Source organism: Octopus sinensis, linkage group LG5 (assembly GCF_006345805.1).
Source record: "Octopus sinensis linkage group LG5, ASM634580v1, whole genome shotgun sequence".
Classification (NCBI taxonomy): Eukaryota; Metazoa; Mollusca; class Cephalopoda; order Octopoda; family Octopodidae; genus Octopus; species Octopus sinensis.
Window position 1 is genome coordinate 98,766,671 of NC_043001.1, and position 24,805 is coordinate 98,791,475.

The window sequence follows — 24,805 nt, forward strand, 5'->3', positions numbered from 1 at the left end:
ACACACACACATACATACACACACACACACACACACACACACATACATATATATATATAATATATATATATATATATATATATATATACACACACACACACACATACATATTTACATACATTGTTTGAACTTATTTCCATTTAGCAACACCACTTCTCACAGCCATAGTTCAAAACTTTAGAAAATACAGAGAAACAACTCCAAGAAATATTTGAAAATTAATATATCTTATATGAAAACAGCTTTATACATTCCTCATTTTTTAAATATATATATATATATATATATATATATATATATATATATATATACTGCTTCTTGTTTGTTTTTTTTTAAAGTTTTTAATTATTTTTCTTTGTTTTGTTTTTTTACTTTTAAAAGAAATCTTGAACTGTCTTTCAATCAATTCTATAAAATTGGCTTAGCAAGTGAAACTGCAAAATATTTATGGAGTGCTTTACAATATAGCAGTGGTGAGAAGGAATTGTTGAACACTGCTTCACTACCACCATCATGGCCATATCAAGGCCTGTACTGTCCAATTAATTCTCACCTCTTATGACAACACAAGCCAGTCAGTTTAACAGCAGTTTTTGGTTACAATGTCCCTATCCCCCAGCAAAACTCATTTGATTTGTTACTCAACTGGTCATCAAAAAAAAAAAAAAAAAAAAAAAAGGTTTGAAACTATAAATATGCAGTCATAGCACTGTAAATGGCAAGGTGTTGTTGCTTGTTATTGAACTATTACCTCTCACCCACCTTTGCTTGATCATACCAATGTCAAAGGGCTAACTGGCAAAGCATGGTGAAAAGAATGAGGGGCAAATCTATAGGTCCAGCATTTTGAGCATTGAAAAAAAAAAGAATAATGTGATGTCACATGCAATTATAATTCTTAATTATAGTTAATATACTCAACATCACCCACCCCACACCCTTTTACTTCTCTAGGATTTAGGTTTGAAACATGTGATACCTAACATTTAAAGGTGGCAGAGAGTTTATTGAGAAAAATTTGGCATCTGTATTATGCAGGTCAAGTGACCTCATATAAATTCCTTTATGGCTGTTGAAAGGTCAAGTGATGTGTATATACGTGTGTATACACATACATGTTTTTGTGTGCATGTGTGGCTGGCTAGACAGGTTGATAGATAAATGTGTGTATGAATGTATGAACATATACATGTATAAATATGCATTGGGTGGATAAAATATGAAATAAGTTTGTGTAGTTATTTGAAAGCAGAACAAAGCGAATTCATTGCCTAAGATTGAATTTTTAGGGATGGGAAGCCTAAAACAAAAAGAAAAAACAAAGAATATTGTATAATTCTTTCACTTTCTTTGTACTTTTTTGAGTTGTAGATATTATCAGAAAGTTTCATTCTGAACAAACACTGCAAAGTGAAACTTTCAACACAAAAAAAAAAATAATAATCATAATACTAACAATCGTTTCTATTATAGGCACAAGGCCTGAGATTTTGATTACAGCGATCCCAGAGCTCAACTGATAATTCATTGACTCTGAAAGGATGACAGGCAAAGCCAACCTTGGTAGAACATAAAGACAAATGAAGTGCAGCTAAGTATTTTGTCTGACAACTGGCTGCCTTATGATGATAATAACAACTAAGACATCTATCACAACTATATATGATACGTTCAATAAAGGGTAAAGCTACTGCTCAGAGTCCAATAGATATCAGTGCAGATAGATTTTGATATCAGTGTAATTATTGGTCTTAATATATTCCAGCAAAGGTATAAAAGCTAAACAGATGTCAAGGCATTTGTTGGTCAAATTGCAGTAATTAGTCTAACAGATATTAGTAAATCTATTTGTTAAGCAGATATTAGTGTAGCAGTTAGTTTAGTTTATAAAATTGATATTAGTGTAATGGATATTAAATACAGCTATTTGTCTAACAGATCTCTGTTGAAACACTGCTCTTAATGCATTTTAAAGCTGCTGGTCAGTAGTCATAATATTAGCTATTAAACACACACTTGTAGCCTCCACTATTGACCATTGATCTATCTAGAGTTAACATTCACTAGCAAAAATTAATCAGCATCTTTCCCAATCTAATCCTCCTCATCATCACTAACTTTTTAGTGTCTATTTTACTATGATATAGGTTGAATAGATTTTCATCAAGCCAAAAATTTGTCTTCAATGAAGTTAACATCCTGAAATCTGAACTCAATATTCTTTGTGCTTTCTTAGCACTTTCTGTCATGGCAGTGCTCCCACTTAAGTACTGTCTATGATCTTCACTCATAGATAAATGAATGCTCAAAGCCAATTTCTGCCACCAAACCAGCTACAATGGCAGCATTCAGTTCTAGCCAGGCTAAATATTCACTGCAAAATATTGGTCAAAACACAATTGTGATGTCATTTCACAACCAGTCACTGATTAAAACACACTTGTGATGTCATTTTACTGCCAGTCATTGGTCAAAATACAGTGGAGATGCTATATCACTGCCAATCATTGGTCAAAACACAGTGGTGATGTCATTTCTCTGCCAGTCATTGGTCATATAGTGGTGATTTCATTTCACTGAGTCATTGATCAAAACACAGTGGTGATGTCATTTCACTACCAGTCATTGGTCATATAGTGGTGATGCCATTTCACTGCCAGTTGTTGGTCAACACATAGAGATGCCATTTCACTGTCAGTCATTGATCAAAACAGTGATGTCATTTCATTGCCAGTTTCTGGTCAAAACACAGTGAGATGTCATTGGTCCAGTAGACACTATCGCTGTAATTAACACAACTAAATACAGATCACTTATTAAAAGAGATTGAGTTAATTGACAAAAGAAAATGTAGGATGATGGATACAATAAAAGACTAGGAAAACATTGCATGTAAGGTGCCAAATGTCTTAATCAAACAGCCAGTAAACTGCTTTTACTCTACAAAACCTAGAAAGACTTAAAGGAATAACATATTAAACAGTAACAGAGATGATGGTGATGATAATAATTGGTTCTGAATTAAGCATAAGGCCTGAAATTTGGAGGAAAGGGTTAGTCAAACTGACCCAGTTCTTTACTAATACTTTATCTTAAAGGAATGAAAAGCAAAGCTGAGTTCTAAAGGATTTGAACTCAGAATGTAAAGAGCCGGAGCAAATATTACATATTTTCTCTGCTACTCTAACAACTCTGCCAATCCACTAATATTATTAATAATAATGGTTCTAATTTAGGCATAAGGTTTGATATTTCAAGACAAGGGTGAGTCAATCTATTATTGCCCTTAAAAATAATTCTTTCTACTATAGGCACATGGAGGCCTAATATTTTGGGGGAAGGAGTTAGTCAATTACATCAATCCCAATGTGCAACCTGTAATTATTTTATCAACCCTGAAAGAATGAAAGGTAAAGTCAACTTTGTCAGGATTTGAACTCAGAACACAGTCAGAAGAAACACCACTAAGCATTGTGCCTGGCCTGCAAATGATTGAGCCAGCCCACTGCCTTTAAAGGATGAAAGGCAAATTTGACTGCAATGGAATTTGAACTCAGAACGTAAAACCAGAATAAATGCTGCTATGCATTTTGTCCAACACATTAATGATTCTATCAGCTTGGTGCCACCTTAATAATAATTATTATTATTTCTAATTTAAGCATAAAACTAGTAGTTTTGAGGAGGAAGATTGGTTGATTATCACTGACTTCATTAAGTGGCTGGTACTTTATTTTATCGACCCCAAAAGAATGAAAAGTAAAATTGATCTTGGTGAAATCTGAACCTAGAATGTAGAGTTATGCAACTGCAGCAGCAGCAATAATAATAATAATCCTTTCTACTGAAGGCACAAAGCCTGAAATTTAGTGGGAGGGGCTAGTTAATTACATTGACCCCAGTACTCAACAGGTACTTATTTCATGGACCCCAAAAGCATGAAAGGCAGCATTTGAACTCAGAATGTAAAAACAAGAAAATACTGCTAAGAATTTTGCTTGGCATGCTAATGATTCTGCCAGCTCACTACCTTAATAATAATAATAATAATAATAACGACAACTAAAACAAACCAACCAAATTAATTTGGGAATCATACAAATAACATACTGAGTGCTAAAATTATCTGAAAGGTCACTCAAACAAAACATGAAATCATACAAATAAAAAAAAATAATGGAAATGAATGTCTTAAATTTTTTTCCAAAATATATTTTGTTTTTTTTTTCTTGTTTAATTTCAAATTATTGACACCAACAAACAAAAAATACAAAAATATAAAACATATCACTTACATAAGAAACAAATGTTATTCAAAATGTTGTGTGTGTGTGTGTGTGTATACATCTATTAAGCTAATACTGAAACTTTTTCATATTGAAAAGAAACTTAACATATATATACATGTACATACACATATATACACATGTGTGTATGTATGTATATATATATATATACACACACACACAAATACATACATATGTGTTTATGTGTATATATATATGTATATATACATATACACACACATGTATATATACACATACAAACATACATCTATATACATAGGTGCATATATATATATATATATATATATATATATATATATGCATATACATGCTATGTGTATACACACACATATAAGCATTCATGTGAGTGTTTACATACAAACATGCACACATACATTCATACATACAAACATATATACACCAGTTGAAGGATTAACAGGTGTACTATCTGTGTCCATGGCTATCACAGTTCATCCACATTGTACACTGCTAGCTCTTTACAAGTTACCACTTGGGGTTACTATATACTAGTGCTCAGTGTTATTAGCATGTAGTATTCAGCATAGATCTCTGCAAACTAGGTAGGAACAAAGACTTTGTGGTCTATATTGTCATTTGCTCTGCTAGAAATAGCAGCCAAATCTCTCTTGAATACCCAACTTCAATATGGAAAAAAACCCCACTAAATCTGCATAGTCCTAAAAAAAGACGGTATGGTCACAAGGCATAGGTTAGCTTAGTCATAGCAAACCCAGAAAGGCTAAACAACAACAGCCTTTCATAAAATGACTGCTCAGCAAGGAAACAGAAGTGTTTCTCACTCAACTTCTAGGAAAATGATAAGTCACAGTATATCATGTCCTGATAATTACAAATGGATACACATATTAATAAGATATATATATATATATATATATCTCATCATATATATATATATATATATACACACACACTACACAGATTCACACATTGCTTATTAGGTGGGTTAAGTTGGTGTTTTTTTTGTGTACAGTTTTAAACAAGATAAAAAAGTTATCATAAAATGAACTAAAAAATATATGCAGTACTTTGGGAAGATTGGGAGAAACAGGATTGAATATTTAAATAAATACATGTACTAAATGGACAAACAAACATACATAGATATGTACATACAACAATAAACAGCAAATCAGCAGAAATTTACATACACACACACTCACACAAATATATATATATATATATATATATATACATGTGGTTGTATCTATATACAAAAACTATTACGTATATATATATATATATATATATATATATATATATATACCTAGTATGAACAAAAAGTATTCACACACTAACTAAAGTACTCAGTACTTCAATTAGTGGAGTTAAATATATTAGTTTACAGGTTTACAAATCTGTTTCGATTTCTTTGGAATTATTGAGAAAGAAGTTCATGTGTGGGTCAATGTAATAGTTTAGAAGGAAAGAAATCAAGGATTAAGTGTAAATATATGATGAAGCAGGTGATGATAACTTTCATTGAAGGGAGTAATATAATTTAAAATTATGGCTGCTAAGTCTTTATGTATTTAGGGGTGGACCTACCATTTAATGTTTAACACTGGAGCTAAGGGATGAGAGAGAATCTGATCAGATCATGCCTTATGTATCAGATAGAATTCAATTCATCTTAAAGAACGTATTAACAGAAATATATGGAAAAAAATTTTTGACTAAATATTACAGAAAGATTAGAGAAGCAAAAGTGATCTAAGTTCTATCAAAAATTGTTAAAGTAAAACATTAAACTGTCAATACTTATGCTATGTATGTTAAAGATGTAAGAAGTTTAAAATTGATAATACTGATATACAAAGAAAGAATCATAAATGAAAATCTTAAATTTCTATAAAAAGATATTAACCTTTTTGATACTAACCCATCTCTATAATTCAAACTTTATGTTTTAAAGAGAACCTAATTAAAAACTTCTATCAAAGTTTCATGCTAGTTTTTGTTCTAAACACCAGCTTAATAATGAAAATGTTATTTTACTAAATTCTTCATTATTTAAGTAAAGGCAGTATATTTCAACAAAAATATGGTAACAAAAGGGCTAGATAAAAAGATAAAAATAAAATAATAGTCTTAGGTACCATGCTTAAAGATTACAACTATCGAAATCAGGAAATTCAGGCTTAACTAACTTGGAAGTATCAGGCCTGAAGTAGAGAGTTTGTTTTAAGAAGAGATAAGTACTGTACATAAAGACAATATTTTAGCAAAGGAAGAATGTGATGCATTGAGAGCAACAACACATATACAGGTCTAAATAACAAACAAAGCAGGTGGAAATACACAAGAATAAAACAATGAAAGATGTAAACAAACAAATCTACCAGTTAAATCAGTGATGCTAACAAACTGATCAAAGTACTCAATGTTAAACAACATGAAAACAGGTCAGCACTTATATACTTCTGTAATGGCACAGAAAATCACTGTGACATACACAAATCATCAGCATTTTAATGTATACTCTTTCATAAATCAGACAGAAATATATTGGGGTAGAGTTGGCTGGAGGTTCTCCCTGTCACCAACCACCACTGGTTTCCAAGCAAAGTAATAATCTCAGTCTATTGAACAACACCATGTGTATTGGCCTTTTGTTTACAAAGATCATGCAATGTGTCAAGAAGCCTAGACATGCCTTCACTGTGGACTGCAACTGAGACTGGTAGCAAAGCCATTGTTTACAACCAATGAGCAAACACAAATGAAGACGCATACACTCACATTCTAAACATATCAAAATTGTGATATTTGACTGACAACTGATGAGGTGTTGAGCATGTCTGCATCCATTGTTTTGTTGTTTCCCTTGTACCACATTATTACTATTATATATCATGCTTTTTCAGTATCATCTCTTCCAGTACACTCCTTCATGTTGCCAATGGCAGCCCTCCCCCATTATAACTGTTCATCACCCACCATTTCCACCCTCATATATGCGCATTTCTCTCTCTCACACTTCATGTCTTCTTCACTGCTACCGGTTACCTCTTAAACCCACACCTACTTCCTCCAGCTTTCCTTCCAAATGATATTCACAAATGAGCATGCTTTTACCGCTCATTGCATTCCTCTCTATCCCCATATCTGTCCATCTGCCACTCACTTCACACACTATCATGAACTTACTCACCCATACCACTAGGTATGCCCTGACACATCTTCACCACCATCCTCTTTCTTTTCCAACTGGAGCAACCATGTATCTCCCCTACAGCAAGACACCTGCTTCATGTCCCTCAATTATACTTTAACTTCTTACCCCCTGGCATAAAGCTACCTTCCGCAATACTGCTCCTTCATTTAGTTAAGGTGTCTTGTGAGTTACTTGATGACCTTACTAATGCTTGGTGCTATTTAAAAACCACCAAATACACTCTGTAAAGTGGTTGGCATCCAGCCATAGAAACCATAACAAAGTAGACCCTGGAATTGGGTGCAATCCCCTGTTGACTAGCTCCTGCCAAACTGTCCAACCCATGCCAGCATGAAAAACAAATGCTAAATGACGATAATTTAATATATTATATATATATGCACACACACATACATACATATAACAGGCTTTTTTCAGTTTCCATCTATTAAATCCACTTGCAAGGCTTTGATTGGCCTGAGGCTATAGTAGAAGACAGTTGCTCAATGCTTCATGCAATGGGACTGGCCCTGAAACCACATGGTTGGGAAGCAAACTTTTTTAACCACAGAATTATACTGTTCCTGCATAAATGTACACAGATGCACACAAATGTAAAGAGACGTGTGTGTGTGTGTACATGCATATATATATAGATACAACAAATCAATGAACATGTGCCTGTATGTGTGTGTGTATGTATATATATATACATATATATACACAGAGATTATTCAGATAGCTATATGTATGAATATATACACAAACAAAATATAAAAACATACATATACATATATATATATATATATATATATATATACTCAAAGTAACAGGTTTTGTTGAATTTTCTGCTGCTTTAAATAAAGCATATTACTCGATCACTGGTATTTGAGTACTCTTTCTTCCACCTTGTTTCACATTTATGTGTTTACTCTGGTATATATATATATATATATATATATATATATATATATATATATACACCCACACATACACTGTCACAAGAATACATTTAAACAGGCCATATCCAGCCCATATTTTCTATCTGTTTTATATTCAAACTGGCCAGACCTAGCCTCCACCTACCTTAAAATGCCATTCTATAAATAAACAATCACATCATCATCTCAAAGCAATGAAATAATATATGATTAATTCAAAATAACGTGAATAAATATTACATTTGACAGAATAACCTGAAAAGTTAATCAGATTCAGAATCACACATACAGTAATTTTAAACATAAACACAGACGTGTGGACATAATATTATTTCACAAACGAAATACTTCAATATAAAGTTTTCCTACAATTTTTTTTCAATAGGTATGGCTGTGTTTTAAGGAGTTTGCTTTCCAACCACATGGTTCTAGGTTTAGTCCCACTGTGTAGCACCTTGGGCAAGTGTCTTGTTAGTGGATTTAGTAGATGGAAACTGAAAGAAGGCCATTGTATATGTTTCTGTTTGTTCCCCACTACAACTTGACAACTGGTAACGGTTTGTTTACATCTGCATAACTTAGTGATTCGGGCAAAAGAAACCAATAGGATAAGTACCAAATTTTTAAAAAAAAAGTATAGGGGTCGACTTCTTTGGCTAAATCCTTCAAAGCAGTGGCCCCGCATGGCCATATAGTCCAATGACAGAAACAAATAAAAGCTAGTCATTTAGTATCATTAATTCCCTATAACTTATCTAACATATTTCTTACCTTATCGAATCTAAGTACTTTTTGACATTTTTACTATTTTTTTCTCATCAAATTTTAGCAGAATTTTAATCACTTTTGCTACCCTGATTTAAAACATTTGGTCAAAAAACGTTTTAGCAACATATTTCTAGAGTTGCATTCTTTAAGTTGATTTATCTCATTATGTATTCAATCAGGTTGAAGTCTCTCTTTTGCTTTGACTCATGTATTTCATGATAAACATTAAACAGTGAATCTACTTCTTAATGTGAACTAAAACAGGCATAATTTTAAATTAAGCCACTCCTTTCAACAGAAGGTATCACCACCACTTCAACCTTACACTTGATTTCTTCATGCCTTTCTTCTAAACTATTTCTTCAACTCAGACAGATTTTTTTCCTCAGTTTTGAAGGAATCAGAATGATCAAAATAAATTTGTAAATCCATAAAAATGATCACTATATTTGTAAACCTGTAAAAATGATCAAAACAAATTCTTATACCTATGAACTGATGTAGTCATATATACATACACACACACGTGTGTGTGTTATCACTAGAAAGCACCAAAATAGAGGACAGGGAGGGAAAAATAGAGATTTTAAATCAGTTCCAATAAATTAAATTAATACTTTGACAGAGCGTGCAAATTGTGAGATTTGAAGTGATGGTGTATGAATGTTCATTTCAGGCTAAATTTTCTTTTATGATTTGAGCTTGAGTCTTTGATAACGATTGGTGTGCCTGCTTGACAATAATAGTGATGCTGCCCAATTTTACTAATCTATCTCCTAAGTGTGACCAGATTGAAGTTTGGGGGCTTGAACCAGCCATTTGTAAACCAATTTTTATCTCATCCTCTCTTTTATTTCATAATCTGTTTTTCATTTACAATTGACTAATCATGATACAATAATCAAATGCATTTTTAATTTGTAGTTAGTTTAATGCTAGTTTTTTTCTTTTTAAGAAATAAAAATAGAACAAATAAATAAAGGAGAGACATAGTCTATTTCCTGTATTTGAATATGAAATATTGTTTTAGTTGCTATTTTATTTTTACCCACCTATTCAGCGTTATCACCAGATAACAAATGATGCTGGTGTCCAGCAATGCCAATTTAAAAACCCATTTCACCATGTCAAATCCATGGATTATACATATCAAAATTTAGAGCTAACCCTATGAACATCCAGAGCAGTTATCAGCAACATAAATCTCCTCAAGATGAAATCTTGTTTCCATTATATATAAACACACACATACATTTGTGTATATGTATACTTATGCATGTGAACATGCATGCATGTGTATATATATATATATATATATATATATATACTAAAACACCTCCTTTGAACCACTGATAATAGATTATGCATTTAGAATAATGTTTTATACAGGGGGGTTATGGATTGAAAGGGTAAATTCAGCTTGAATTTTTCTGTAAAATTACAGATAGAAAAACAAAACACTTATCACAAACACAGCTAGTTATCCAGTAATTCATAATATAAGGATATCACTTGAAACTCTCAGTAGAAAACCAAGAAAAAAAAAAGAGAGAGAAACAAACAGAGAAAATATCAAGATATTATGGACTAGCACCCTTACAACCATGGCAGAATTATTTCACGTGTCCAACACCTTCAACCAAATGATTAACTTCTCACTCTTTGTTGGAGGACCAGGTTTTCAAACATAATTACTCTGAGTGAAAACTCATTTTGGCAGAGAATTTTTGTGTAAAAGACTGAAACTGTGATATGCAGTTACCTACAGGTTACCAGATTCTTTAAAAAAATTGTTTTCAAGATAAAAATTAAATGCAAGGAAAAAAAATGTCTCTGAAATAGAAATATATATGTATATATATATTATATATATGTTTATATTAGCATCTCTTCTATAGCCAATTGGAAAGACTAGTAAGTATCAAGTTTACTTGTTACAAAAGTATACTGTACATTGGCTTACTTTCAGTATTCACTTGTGGGATACCATTCACAACAGCTGCAGCTGGTGCTGCTACTGCTGCTGCTCCCACATCCCTGCCTTGATCAGAAACTTCAATAACCTCTCCATTGTCACAGTTCACAGCAGCCACTACAACAGCTGGTTCAATGTGATTGTTTTCATTTGGGATTTCTAAATTGGGAACAGGTTCAAGACCAGCGTCCTGCTCCTGCTTGTTAAGGACTTTTGATTCAGCCCCTGCAATTTCAATAATGTCTACAGTGGCAGGGATCAAAAGGGGCTCCAGTGCAACTGGGACCTCTTCAACAGAGTTTGTTCGAGTGTTATGTCTTGAAGGTGACAACAATGGAGGGGGTAGTGTAGGTGAAGGAGTATGTCTAAATGGAACGTCTTTGCTCCTGATAATATCAGTGTTCACATATTTTGATGCAGAAGAACTAAACAATTCAGGTGAATTTGTATTCTCTTGTAACTGGATGGTGTTTTTGGCCACAATAGCTGTTTGTAATGAGCCCAAGGAAGTTCTACTGCTTGGTAACATTCCTTGAGCAACAGTTGATAATGAGGAGGTTCCTGATGCAAGGCTACTTGAACTACAAGATTTATTCACAGTCAATGGAGAAATTCTTGCCATTGGCACAACCACAGTGTTGGCCTCAGAGATGTTCATGTAGGCTTGTTCACTTGACACCAGTTTTCTAGTAACATCAGCAGCAAGAGTAAAGGTAGGTCTTTCTGTTAACTCTCTGCCAGCACAAGACATTGAACTTCCAGACGACATCAAAGAAGAAGGTGTTGAACAAGATGACGAGATTTCATTGCTGTATAATGGTTCACTATCATCATGGTCATCACTGTCATTATGCTCCACACTTTTCCTTGTGCCATTTGACCAGCTGGTAGTTGTTGATACATGGGGTGTAGAAACAGTTGGTACAGCACTTGTACCATTAGTGGTTTGTGAAGAATCCTGGAGTGAAGCACGTTTCTTTTGTGGTGACTTCTCAAATAGTCTTGGAACATAACGTACTTCAGCAGCAGCACTGGAGGATACAATAAAAGCAGAACCTTCACGATCATGATCAGAATTGGCTCGAATTTTTAGAATCTCTTCAGGCGCTACATGAATCTCATCTCTTGGGTTAACACTTTTATTTGTACTCACTCCAATCGAATGAACTCCGGTAGATGATGTTCCTGATTTACGATTGGGTGATGGTGAGGCTTTTTTCATGTCATGCATACGCATTAGGTTGCTAGACTGAGATGGTGGACACTGAAAAATGGAAGCAGGGGAAAACTCAGCAACAATTTTCTGCTGTGAATGTTCATGTGTGTCCCAATCTCGTACAGAAGATGGCATTTTTTGTTGCAAAGCAGCACGTTTCTTACTATCTGACCAACGGAAGTGGTGCAGTCTATCAGCTTGAGTTGAATTGGATTTGCGCTGTGATCTGTCTGAGCTGTAACGGATCACTCCGGATTTTCCACATTCAAGTCTAGCTTTTGGACGACACACCAACAGAGGGTCTTTAGATTTGTCTTCTTTTGACCTGGAAGACCTTCCTTCAGACTTATGAACAAGACACTCAGTGTGTTTACTACGTGAATGACCGTCCCTCAGGTGTTTCTCTGAATTCTCCATCATAGAGAGCTTTTCTGCAGCTTTCATACTCGCAGCTAGAGGATCAAACTCTTTAGCTGGAAGGATTATTTCTCTTTTGTTCCGGTTATAATGCTTAGAGCGATTGCCAGAAGATAGTGTCTCTTTTGATAATGGCACCAACTTGACTCCACTGCAATCTGAATGGGAGCTTACTTGGTTCTGAGAGGAAGTGCCAATCATGTCTTGGCATTCACTTACTAAATTTTTGTCTGTAACCCTGTGTGAAACTTTTGTAGGCTCACATTTAGCAGACAGTGAAGTTGAAATAGTTTGTTTTTGTGAACGTTGATGATGATGATGATGATGATGGTGGTGGTGGTGATCTGTATGGTGGGATGAATGAGATGATTTGCTAGGGCGTGTAGGTGAATGCAGTCGGGGAGGGAGAAATGGCAAATTGGGTGACACAGTAGTCGATGTTTCATGAGTGGATTGATTCTTATTTTTATCACCACTGCAATTTTCGTAAGAGTCTTTAACGATTATATACTCTCTATCTCCAGCACGGAGAGCTTCATTTGAGTTTTGCAGTTGGCTTTTTGGTCGGGAACTACTAGTCGCTTCAGGAGATTTCAGTTGGTAGTGAGCCCTGTTTATAACAACTCCAGAAAAATCATGGAAAGTAACTCCCTGTGGATTTGTTTTGCTAGAAGAAACGAGAGAAGATTTTGAATGCTGATTACCATCCTGAGTAGTTGCTTCCGAAGCAACAGCATACATTGACTGACTATTTGTGTTCCTCAAATTTAAAGATTTGGAAATATGACAATCAGATGCCGGTCTGGCTGGAATTGATCTAGAATTCTCTCCACATACATTTTGCTTATAATGTTTTGAAAGTTGAACATCACTCTTATTATTTCCAGATGAGCTGGAAAGTGGAGGGAGGCTGATACTTGATACAGTAGCTAGTCTGATGGGTGATGAATTAACAGTTTTTACAGTTGTTGTAGTAGTGTGTGACGTTCCAACCCCACTAGAAATCGGATGTGGATCACCATTTACTACTGGACAATTGACATACCGCTCTTGTTGAATATCACCATCATTGACTACTACTTCCCCATCACTTGTATCAGTGAGTTCCTGTATAACTTCTTCGTAAGGAGGAAGTTCATCCTCACCAAACACATTAGGAGTCAAATCATCATACTGTGGAGGGAAGTCAGTGGATGCAGCAGGCATCAGCTCTACAGCAGCTATGTAAGAATTCTGAGAGTGGTCACTATATGTTGAAGATGGTGTACCATTATCATTATCGGTTATCCTCCGTGGTAAATCAATGTGCTCACTACGCCGTGTATTATCTTGGCATGGCTGATCATGTCTTAAATGATCTGATGATAAAAATCTATTTGTCTCATTAGAGTGACGGCTGTTTGAGGTGGCATTGTTGTTATTTCCAGTTTGAGTATGGCGTGGTGAATGAAAGCGTGCATTATGGGAACTTGTTGATGCCAAAAGTTCACTTTCTCTAAGTGGTGTATGAATTGATGCTGTCTCCCTGGGTGTATTCGACCTACTGAAAGTTCGTTCTCGAAGAGGAGTACGGGAAGTAGATGCATTATTTATACGGCTTTCGCTAGATGTACACATCAGATTGTCATTTTCTCGTGAACTCTGGTTTGATGAGCAATTATTGGCTTTTTGAAAAAACAAATACTTGATACAGACCCCAACAGAGGTCAGTGAACTAATAAAACCAAAAATTGCTAAACACAGGGAGAAAATATGAATTATGCTAGTTGATTCTTTGGGATATTTCTTATACACGAAGCTATGTTTGTAAAAATTGCTGTTAAAATCTAATCCTCCAGCAGATAACACAAGCATGACTGCAGACAAACAAGTTGAGATGACTGAGGTGATCAGATATGTTTTGATGGCACAAGGTCTTCGCAATTGCCCAGCTACTACACCACTTAGTCCTGACAAAAACATTGAAATGCCACACCATAAACCAGTGCCAAGATAATGGCCCCAGATTTTCTCACTGAAAGCTATTACTGCTATGATTATACTAGCAATGCCAAATATAGAAAGAATGACACCAAGCACAAATGCAGCTTTTTGCGGAAAGTCAATCCTTAATCTCATTTTTTTTCAATACTTTTGTGTTGTTGTTGTGAAAGAAATATGGAAAAATGTAATGAATAAACCTCTTTGAATATTGCTTTTCAAAGCATTAGAAGAAAATTCAATCAGTTATACTGAAGTGGTTCTACATTTCCATTATTTAGATTCTTATGTTTTCTTTTAGTTTCTTCAAGTTAAAACACATATTATACAAAGAATTCTTCTCTCCTTAAAATGATCCATTTGTCCATTAATGTGTCAGTAAAATTCTAAGATATATTTAAAAAATGTTTTCATACCAGATACTACCTACAATTTACAGTAGTATATTTGAATCAAACAAGCAAACATAATAAACAGAATAGAAAAAAATTAATAAAAATGAGCACCTGGAGGCATAAAATGCTAAGGTAAAAATTAAGAAATACCAATGTTTTAAAAATACCAATCAACTGCTGTAGCCATTTTTTCTTGTATATGTAATTTGGTAGTTAGTATATCTTTCGAATTTGTTCTTAGACATCAGCATGGCTTAAAGCGATTGCTTAATTAGCAATTGCAATAACAAAGTATGTAATTAAAACAAATATGACCGATGTGGTTGACCTCTGGATCCACCTGGCAGCAGTTTGTTGACAAATACAATAGATCTAACATTGCTAATTTATATACATACATACACACATTATATTTATATATATATATATATATATATATATATAATATATATAATCAAGATGCCAATGTTTATTTAAAATTTTTTTACTGTTATTTTCCTTAATTATTTTTGATTGGTTGCTGATGTATGAATTAAAATAAATGTATGTAAATCAAAGAGGTTCAAAAGGTAATTTAGTGACAGAATACTTTCGAAATGTCATTGGTTATGTTACAAAACTATTTAGATAATTGATAATAGAGATAATGCGGAGTAATGTGTGAAAACGATATTCAATATACAAAATGCCGTTTCAACATAAAACGACATTCAACTTATTACAGCAGAATAGGGGAGAATCACTTTATTCCATACTGTAATAAAGGCTACTGTCTGGTTAATAATATCTATTTCTATTGATGCTTATTGCTCTCTAGTTTTCTTCTTTTTTCTTCTTCTTCTTTACTTGTCTTTAAATTATGCTGATATCAACAATATTTCAGACATAAGACCGAATTCTAAATTTGCTAAAACATGGTATACTAAGTTTCAGTTTAAAAACTATTTTGCAAAAATAAATTGTAAACATTGGCATAATTTTTCAGAACCGCGGTGAAACATCATTATTGAAGTCATCATCGGTTCGGCAAAACGGAGGGGGAGCAATGTGAAAAATTTAAGGTTGAAATAAACGAAGAACGTCGTAGATATTATTTTCAAAAGTGATCCCCTGGTTTCCAGTCAGAAAGCACATAGTAAAATAGAGGTAAGCATCCAATGATAATAATAGTGCCAAAACTTGACGTAACCAGTAACCGCGGTAAGTCACACATATTTTGGTATGTCCGGGAGGAGTGATGGAATTTCAGAGTTCCGTTGTCTGCTGGCCAGCTTCCCAAGGAAGTGTGGAAGCAGTGATGACAGTATAGGTGGAGAAAGGCAGTACTAAGAACAACTGCAACACAATATACAGAGAAGGATATAGAAAAAAGAGAAGAGAATGTGTTTGTGTGTGTGAAGAAAAGAAATAGAGAAAAGTGGATGGATATTTTTACCCTTCTTCAAATGTGAGGAAATTCACGGGTACTACCTCCTTGTATTTGATGCTTGCAACACACCCTCCCCAATCAACGACATAGGGAATTTCCAGTAAGTAAGCGTGCAGAGTGTGTGCTGAGCCATTGTCATACGCAATTAGAAGCTTTGTAATCGTGATTAACTACAGCGGCGACGATTCGCTTGAGTGAGAGTGTTCCGAAGTGGCTATAAAGAGAGCAACAGGAGTTCAATTGGGCGACTACGACGGCCCGCAGCACAATCAGGCGCCATCTTGGTTGTCTCCAGCAGTACTGTCTGACCTGACCTCGCAACAGACGGAGTGGGAGGTAAAAAAAGGAAGTTTGGGAAACAGAATTGGTGGGAGGCACTACAAGCAAGCAGGCAGGCAGAGGCAAGGCAACGGCAAGGAAAAGAGAGAGAGAGAGAGATGATCAGCAAGCACTGTTATGTTATTTTCTCTGAATTTTTGGATTTTTTTCACCTTTTTACATTTTTTTTCCTTCCCTCAGCCAACGAACTGACTGCAGGGGTGGGTAGTAAAGAATGTCAGATACAATGGCAGAGGAAGAAGAATTAATATTCACATGTTCAACTGACTACTACAGACAATAAAGCGAGAAAGCGTATAAAGAGAGAAAGATAACTACAGTAGACAAATTGCTATGTACGTTTTCGCTAAAATGTGGAACTTCAGTGTTTTGCCTCTAAGACAGTGCTGGTGGGAGGGGGGTAGGAATAACGGAACGAAATAACCAACAGTTAATTATTTCTCGGGAATGGAATTTGGGTAGGTAATATTAAAAAAAGACAACATTGATTAAAAGACGAAACGAAGATTTCAAGAAGCTACATTCCCTTTAATATATCTCTTATTTTATATATGTGTGTGTTTACACGCATATAGATGCATGTGTACACACACACATACAGGCATGGTTACATGGTTATGAGGTTCGCTTTTCAACCACGTGGGCTGTCTCACTGTGTGGTACTTAGACATGTGTCTTCTACAGTAACCTTGCGCCGACCAACGACCAATGAATATGGTAGACCGAAAGAATACGGAAGCCTATCGTGTGTGTGTGTGTTAAGTCATGTGGCCTAGTGGTTAGGGTGTCGGTCTCACGATCATAAGGTTGTGGGTCTAATTTCTAATCCGGTCAGAGCGTTCTATTCTTGATCAAAGCACTTTATTTCCCTTTGATTCAGTTATAATGACTACAAGTGGTTGTTTGTGCAGTCTCTCTCTTTCCAGCTGTCATATCCTGAATATTCCACTGAGTAAAGGGCGATAGAGTTGAGAGGATGTTTGTGTCTGCTGGTGATTTAAGCACCTAGACCAATTTGCAAAATCGTAGCACATATTACAAAGCCATACTTACTCACAAGAGATGGCTGGTTAAACGTGTATATATGTGTTTCTGTGTATGTGTGTGAATGTTGAAATTCTGCACTTTGCATGAAAAAAAAAATGCTGAGCTACAAGAGGTGATGTTTGACATTCTCTGTCAACTAATGATCTGTCAGCACTTTTGAAGATAAGTGGAATGAAAAATCTCACACTTAGAAAGAAGTAAGGACTAATGGGTGACAAGAAGGGCATCCAGCTGTAAAACAATACCTCAATATTATGTATTAATGTAAGGTGGCAAGCTGGCAGAATTGTTAGCATACCAGGCAAAATGCTTAGTGGCATTCCATTTGTCTTTATATTCTGAGTTCAAATTCCACCAAAGTCAACTTTGCCTTTCATCTTTTTGGGGTCATTAAAATAAGTACTAGTTGAACACTGGGGTCAATGTAATCAACTTAACCCCTCTCCCAGATTTGCTGGCCTTGTGCCAAAACTTGAAAGCAATATGATGTATTCATGTAAGGTTGAAAGCTGGCAGAATTGTTAGTATGCTAGGCAAAATGCTTAGTGGTATTCTGTTTGATTCTACATTCTGAGCTCAAAGCCCACTGAGGTCAACTTTGCCTTTTATCTTTTTGGGGTCAATAAAATAAGTATCAGTTGAACACTGGGATTGATGTAATCATCTTCATCCCTCCCCCAAAATTGATGGTTTTTGTGCCAAAATTTAAAACCAGTATTATGTATTCATGTAACCCATGCCAGGGCCATCTTAACAACATTATAGGCTCCTGAGTAATTGATTCACTGGGCCCTTATTTATTGACAACAAATCCAACATAGATTAGAATTGGACCCCTTGACCTGTGAGGCCCTTTGGCAACTGTCCAATGTGCCCAAGCCTTAACCCTTTTGTTACCATGTTTATGTTGAAATATGATGCCTTTGTTTCAATTAAGTTTGAAAATAATGAAGAATTTAGTAAAATAATTTTGTCATTATTAAGCTTGTGCTTGGAACACAAATTAGCATGAAATTTTGATGGAAGTACATTATTTACATTATTTACATTTGACGGATATTTGTCCTCATCTTGTTTGTCGTTAACACATTTCGGCTGATATACCCTCCAGCCTTCATCAGGTGTCTTGGGAAATTTCGAACCTGGGTTCTCATTCCTAAGGTATTTTTTGATTTTATTATTATTATTGTTATTCAGGTCACTGCCTGGAATTAAACTCAGAATCTTGGGGTTAGTAGCCCGCGCTCGGGCTTATAAATCTAATATTCTCCTATCCTTCCTTAATACTGGTTCCCATATGCTATTCAAATCTGCACTTGGTCTGCTTAGGAGGTTGTTGCATCCTAGCATATGTGCTGCTTCTTTTAGTTTTCGTATTTTCCAGTGGTGTTCTCTGTCTATTATTTTAACTTCATCCCACAAGGGAAGGTGGTCTCCATTTTTCCATATATGATCAGCTATATTCAATTTATCAATACCTCCCCATGTCACAGCTTTGCAAGGTTCTTCTACCCTTATTTTGAGGAGACGGCATGTTTTACCTTTGTATAACCTACCAGAGCTACATGGAATGGAGTACATGCAGTTCTTGGTCATATTCTCTTCTATTGGTGGTTTTACTCGAAGGAGATATTTGTGAAGTGTTGTATTGCTTTTGAATACTGTCCTGATGTCATATGGGCCACATATCTTTTGTATCTTTTCAGAGAGGCCTTCCACATAGGGTAGACAGGCTGTGGACAGCTTATCGGTTTCATCCTCTCTTTTCTTCATAATTGGAGTGGAGTGTATGCTTTTGAGGTAGTTGTTGCTTAATAGATTGTTATTGAGCTTAATCATTTCTTCATGGTGAGTATCATGATCACTACTTATATTCATTGCTCGATGTTTTAGGCATTGAGCAATCCCTCTCTTTACACTGTATGGATGGTGGGAGTTGAAGTCCAGTGAAGGTTGGCTTGCAATATATGGATGTCGTGAATCCATACTTGGTGCATGTTATTAATACATCCAGGAATGCTAACTGATTGTCTTTTTCTTTTTCCATTGTGAACTGTATAGATGGCTTTATTGAGTTCACATGATCTAACAGCACTTGGACATCTTCCTGGTGGGGCCAGAGTGTGAAGGTGTCATCAACATATCGCAGCCATAGGGTTGGTTTTAGTGGTGTTGATCCTAAAGCCAAATTCTCAAAGTATTCCATGTATATATTGGCTATTATCGGTGATAATGGTGAACCCATAGCTAAACCCTCTTCTTGTCGATATATATCAGTGTCCATACTGAAGTAGGTAGTTTCTACACAGAAGGTCAACATTTCCATCAAGTTTCTTATTGGTATACTAGTGCGTTTTTTAGATGTGTGTCTGTCTCTCTAGTTTTTCTTGAATCACTGATAGTGCTTCACCAGTTGGGACTTTAGTGAACAGGCTTATCACATCTAGACTCACCATCTAGTTGGATTCTATGGAGGTATCCTTGATCAATTCTGTGAAGTGGGTAGAATTCTTCACATGCGATGTTGACTTTCCTTCTAATGGACTGATATCCACAAGGAAGCGGCTCAGTGGATGACATGCTGAACCTCTACAGCTTGCTATAGGTCTTAATTGAATACCATCCTTGTGAATCTTAGGAAGACCATACATGTGTGGTAGTTTACTGTAGCGATGAGTCTGTTGTCTGTAATTCATTGGTATAAAGTGATCCTTGTTCTTGATCAAGATCTGTGACAACTTCTTCTCTGTTTTCAAAGTAGGGTCTTTCTTTACTTTCACTTATAAGACTTGCCAGTTTTTCCGAGTAGTCAGACTTGTTCATCACCACTGTAGCTATTCCCTTGTCTGCTGGAAGTATTATGATGGAATTGTCACTCAGTAGTCTTTTGATAGTGAACGTTTCTTCCTTAGTGATGTTTGGTTTGGGAAGTTTCATTTTTTTCTAGTATCTGTTTCATTTTCCACCTTAGTTTATCTCCCTGAGCTTTTGGTGTCTTTATGGCTATCTCTTCAATATTATGTCCAAGTATGGAAAGTACTTGATGGTTGTTACAAAGTTGAGACCTTTGTTAAGTACTGCTTCTTCAGAGCTTTCTAGATGTCGGCTACTTACATTAATTACTGCTTTCACAGGTGGGTGACGGAATGCAGTCTTCATTCTCTGACTTTTGAGTTTCATAAACTTCTTAATCTAGCATGTCTTCACCATTTCAAATTCTTTCATGTACAACTTTTCTAGATCTTGTTGGATTCTCTTTCTATCATCATCTTATTCAAGTACAGTGAAGAATTCTGGGTAGAGGTAGGGGTCCACCAAGGTTCAGTCCTCAGCCCCCTCCTATTTATCATAGACCTCCAGGCAATAACAGAGGAATTCAAGACAGGATGCCCCTGGGAGCTCCTCTGTGCTGATGACCTTGCTCTTATTGCTGAGTCACTATCAGAACTAGAGGAGAAGTTTCAGATATGGAAGCAAGGATTAGAATCGAAGAACCTTACAGTCAACCTAGTTAAAACCAAAGTCTTAATAAGTAGGATGACAGACAAACCACAAATCCCTTCAGAAGGCTAACTGAGAAGATAATTTTTGTATGTGGCAGATGCTCAGGAGCAATAAACTCTGGAAATGTGCAGAGAACAACTTCTGTCATATTCCAGGGAGAAAAACTAGAAGTAGTTGACAGCTTCCATTACGTAGGTGACCAAGTCAGTGGCGGGGATGGATGCTCTGAAAGTGTAGCTGATAGAAAAAGAATAGCCAGGGCAAAGTTCATAGAGCTCCTACCTCTGCTGGTGACAAAGGACCTCCCACTCAGAGTAAAAGGTAGACTGTATGACGCATGTGTACAAACAGCCATTCTACATGGCAGTGAAACATGGGCAGTGACTGCTAAAGACATGCATAAACTTGCAAGGAATGAAGCCAGCATGCTCTGCTGGATGTGTAATATCAGTGTGCATACTCGACAGAGTGTAAGCTCCTTGAGAGTAAAGCTGGACTTAAGAAGCATCAGATGTGGTGTGCAAGAGAGGTGACTGCACTGGTATGGTCATGTTGTGTGAATGGATGAGGACAGCTATGTGAAAAAGTATCCCACCTGAGCAGTTGAGGGAATCTGTAGGAAGAGGGAGACCCAGGAAGACTTGGGATGAGGTGGTGAAGCATGACCTTCAAACATTGGGCCTTGACGAGGCAATGATTAGTGACCGAGACCTTTGGAAATATGCTGTGCTTGAGAAGACCCAGTAAGCCAAGTGAGACCATAACCCGTGGCCTATGCCAGCAGTGTAACCAGCCTACTTATGCATACATTTCTTTTGTTGGACACTAATCTTTGCTTGCAAAGACCTGTTGAGGCAAGTGAAATCAAAATCAAAATCAAATTCACTGACGAGGCTGAAGACAACACCACCTGACTAGCACCTGTGCCAGTGGAACATTAAAAGCACCATCCGAGTGTGATCGTTGCCAGGGCCACAGACTAGCTCCTGTGCCGGTGGCACATAAAAAGCACTATTTGAGCATGATCATTACCAGCGTCACCTCACTGGTACGTGAAAAACAACATTTGAGCAAGATCATTGCCAGTGCTGCTGGACTGGCTCATGTGAAGGTGGCACATAAAAAACACCATTTGAGCATGGCCATTGCCAGTACTGCCTGACTGGCTCTTGGAGTGGTTGGCGTTAGGAAGGGCATCCAGCTCTGCCAGATCAGATTGGAGCCTGGTGCAGCCATCTGGCTTGCGAGTCCTCAGTCAAACTGTCCAACCCATGCCAGCTGGAAAGTGGACGTTAAATGATGATGATGATATATATATATATATATATATATATATATATTATTCTCAAACAAGGATGCTGTTGACAGTGATTCGAAGTTTCAGCCAACTAAACCAATGTTGGACTGTTTAGCCAGTTGAACTCTTGAAGTCCCTGTCAACAACACTTTTGTTTGAGAATAATAAATTTGTACTCTACAAAAGTATAGAATAACCCATCAGATTAATGTAAAATTGTTTTTATAATAATTTAACATCAGAACAAAATTAATATATATATAGGCACAGGAGTGGCTGTGTGGTAAGAAGCTTGCTTCCCAATCACATGGCTTCAGGTTCAATCCCACTGCATGGCACCTTGGACAAGTGTCTTCTACTATAGCCTTGGGCTGCCCAAAGTCTTGTGAGTAGATTTGGTAGATGGAAACTGAAAGAAGCCCATCATATATATATAAATCCATTCTGTCTGTCTGTGTGTCTTCTCGGATCTTGGGCATCCTCCATCCGACTGCACTCAAATTTGATATGTAGATACAAACAGTATCAGGGAGTACATAAGTCTTGAAAAAATTACAAAAATCGCTAAAGCCGTTTTTGTCCTGCTTTTCTTCCGTCAACCTGTACATAACTGCACCTTCCATTTTTTGTTGTTTTCGTACTGCTTAAAGGCACGTTTCTTTCCTCCCAAGCTTACTGTTTAAACCATGTTTGTGCTCTCCCAGTCAACAGCCTTATCATTACTGGTACTTTAAACTCTTCGGCTGCATATTTGTGTGAATAAAATCGTTTTTCTTTGGAATAGAAAAAAAGCCTATATTTATCTCTTCTTTTGCTGGTGTCTCAAATTTAGATTAAATCAGTGTTTCTCAAAGGGGAGGCCTATGGGACGGTCAGACAAGTTGTTTTGAGAAAATTTAGTTTAAATGTTTGACAACTCAGCACCGTCCATTGGATGGCGGGGTGTTTTGCTTGTATATATATATATATATATATATATATATATATATATGTATATGTATGTATTTGTGTGTCTGTATTTCTTCCCTACCATTGCTTTACAACCGATGTTGGTGTGTTTATGTTCCAATATCTTAGCGGTTCGGAAAAAGAATCAATAGAAAAAGTACTAGGCTTGCAAAGAATAAGTCCTGGAGTTGATTTGTTCAAGTAAATGTAGTGCTCCAGCATGGCTAATCAAATGAATAAAACAAGTAAAAGAATATATATATATATATATATATTATATATATATATATATATATATATATATAATATATATATATATATATATATGTATGTATGTATTTGTATGTGTATATGTAGATTACACAAACATTCGCATGCACACCGGGGTAACTGACTGCAGTTTTGTCAAGTAAAACCCCCTCCTTGTAGTAGAACTGAAACCTAGGGTAATGCTTGTCATAAAGCAGCACAAACCTTCAAGCTAAAGTTTATTTATATCTACTGAATTCTTTATGACAAAATACAGATATCGCTCAACCATTAAGTACAGTATGCATTTGTTTTTTTTTAGTTCAGTGAGGGAGGCTGTCACTGTTCATATTTTACTCTTAACTCTTTCATAAGTTATAGTCTTTGAATTGTAAGCATGTATGGATTTGTGTGTTTGTATGTGTGTGTGTGTGTGTGTGTGTGTGTGTGTGTGTGTGTGTGTGTGTGTTGCTTCAAGATCCCTTAAACAAGAGTAAAAAAATCTAAGGGACATGAGCAGAATGTATTTAAGTAGAAGAAGGGCTATATATAAATAACCAAGGCAACATTTGGGATACTTGACTGGTCTGTAGAGGAAATAACACTCCATAAACATTAAAACACATAAGATCTTGCCATCAGCTGAAAATTTCCACAGAAACAGTGATATCAACAGGCTCTGCCTAAGAGAGAGATGAAGAAAATAGAAGTCTGAGATCAATGCAGACAGCCTTCAAATGTCATCATAGAGTCTTTTTGAGACAGCATCTGATAAACAACTGCAGCAAAAATAAATACATAAACCTAGGGCTGAAAAG

General features: G+C 35.8%; 1 protein-coding gene across 1 annotated transcript; it reads right to left on the bottom strand.

Annotated features, from left to right (window-relative positions):
• Positions 1-9,153: 9,153 nt before the first annotated feature.
• Positions 9,154-15,587, bottom strand: LOC115212224. Its single transcript, XM_029781063.2, has one exon. The coding sequence runs from the start codon at positions 14,915-14,917 to the stop codon at positions 11,126-11,128; it is 3,792 nt and encodes a 1,263-aa protein (XP_029636923.1). The 5' UTR covers positions 14,918-15,587; the 3' UTR covers positions 9,154-11,125.
• Positions 15,588-24,805: the final 9,218 nt, after the last annotated feature.

Coding starts and splice junctions, on each gene's coding strand:
- LOC115212224 (XM_029781063.2), bottom strand. CDS start 14,917: ATGAGATTAAGGATTGACTTTCCGCAAAAAGCTGCATTTGTGCTTGGT.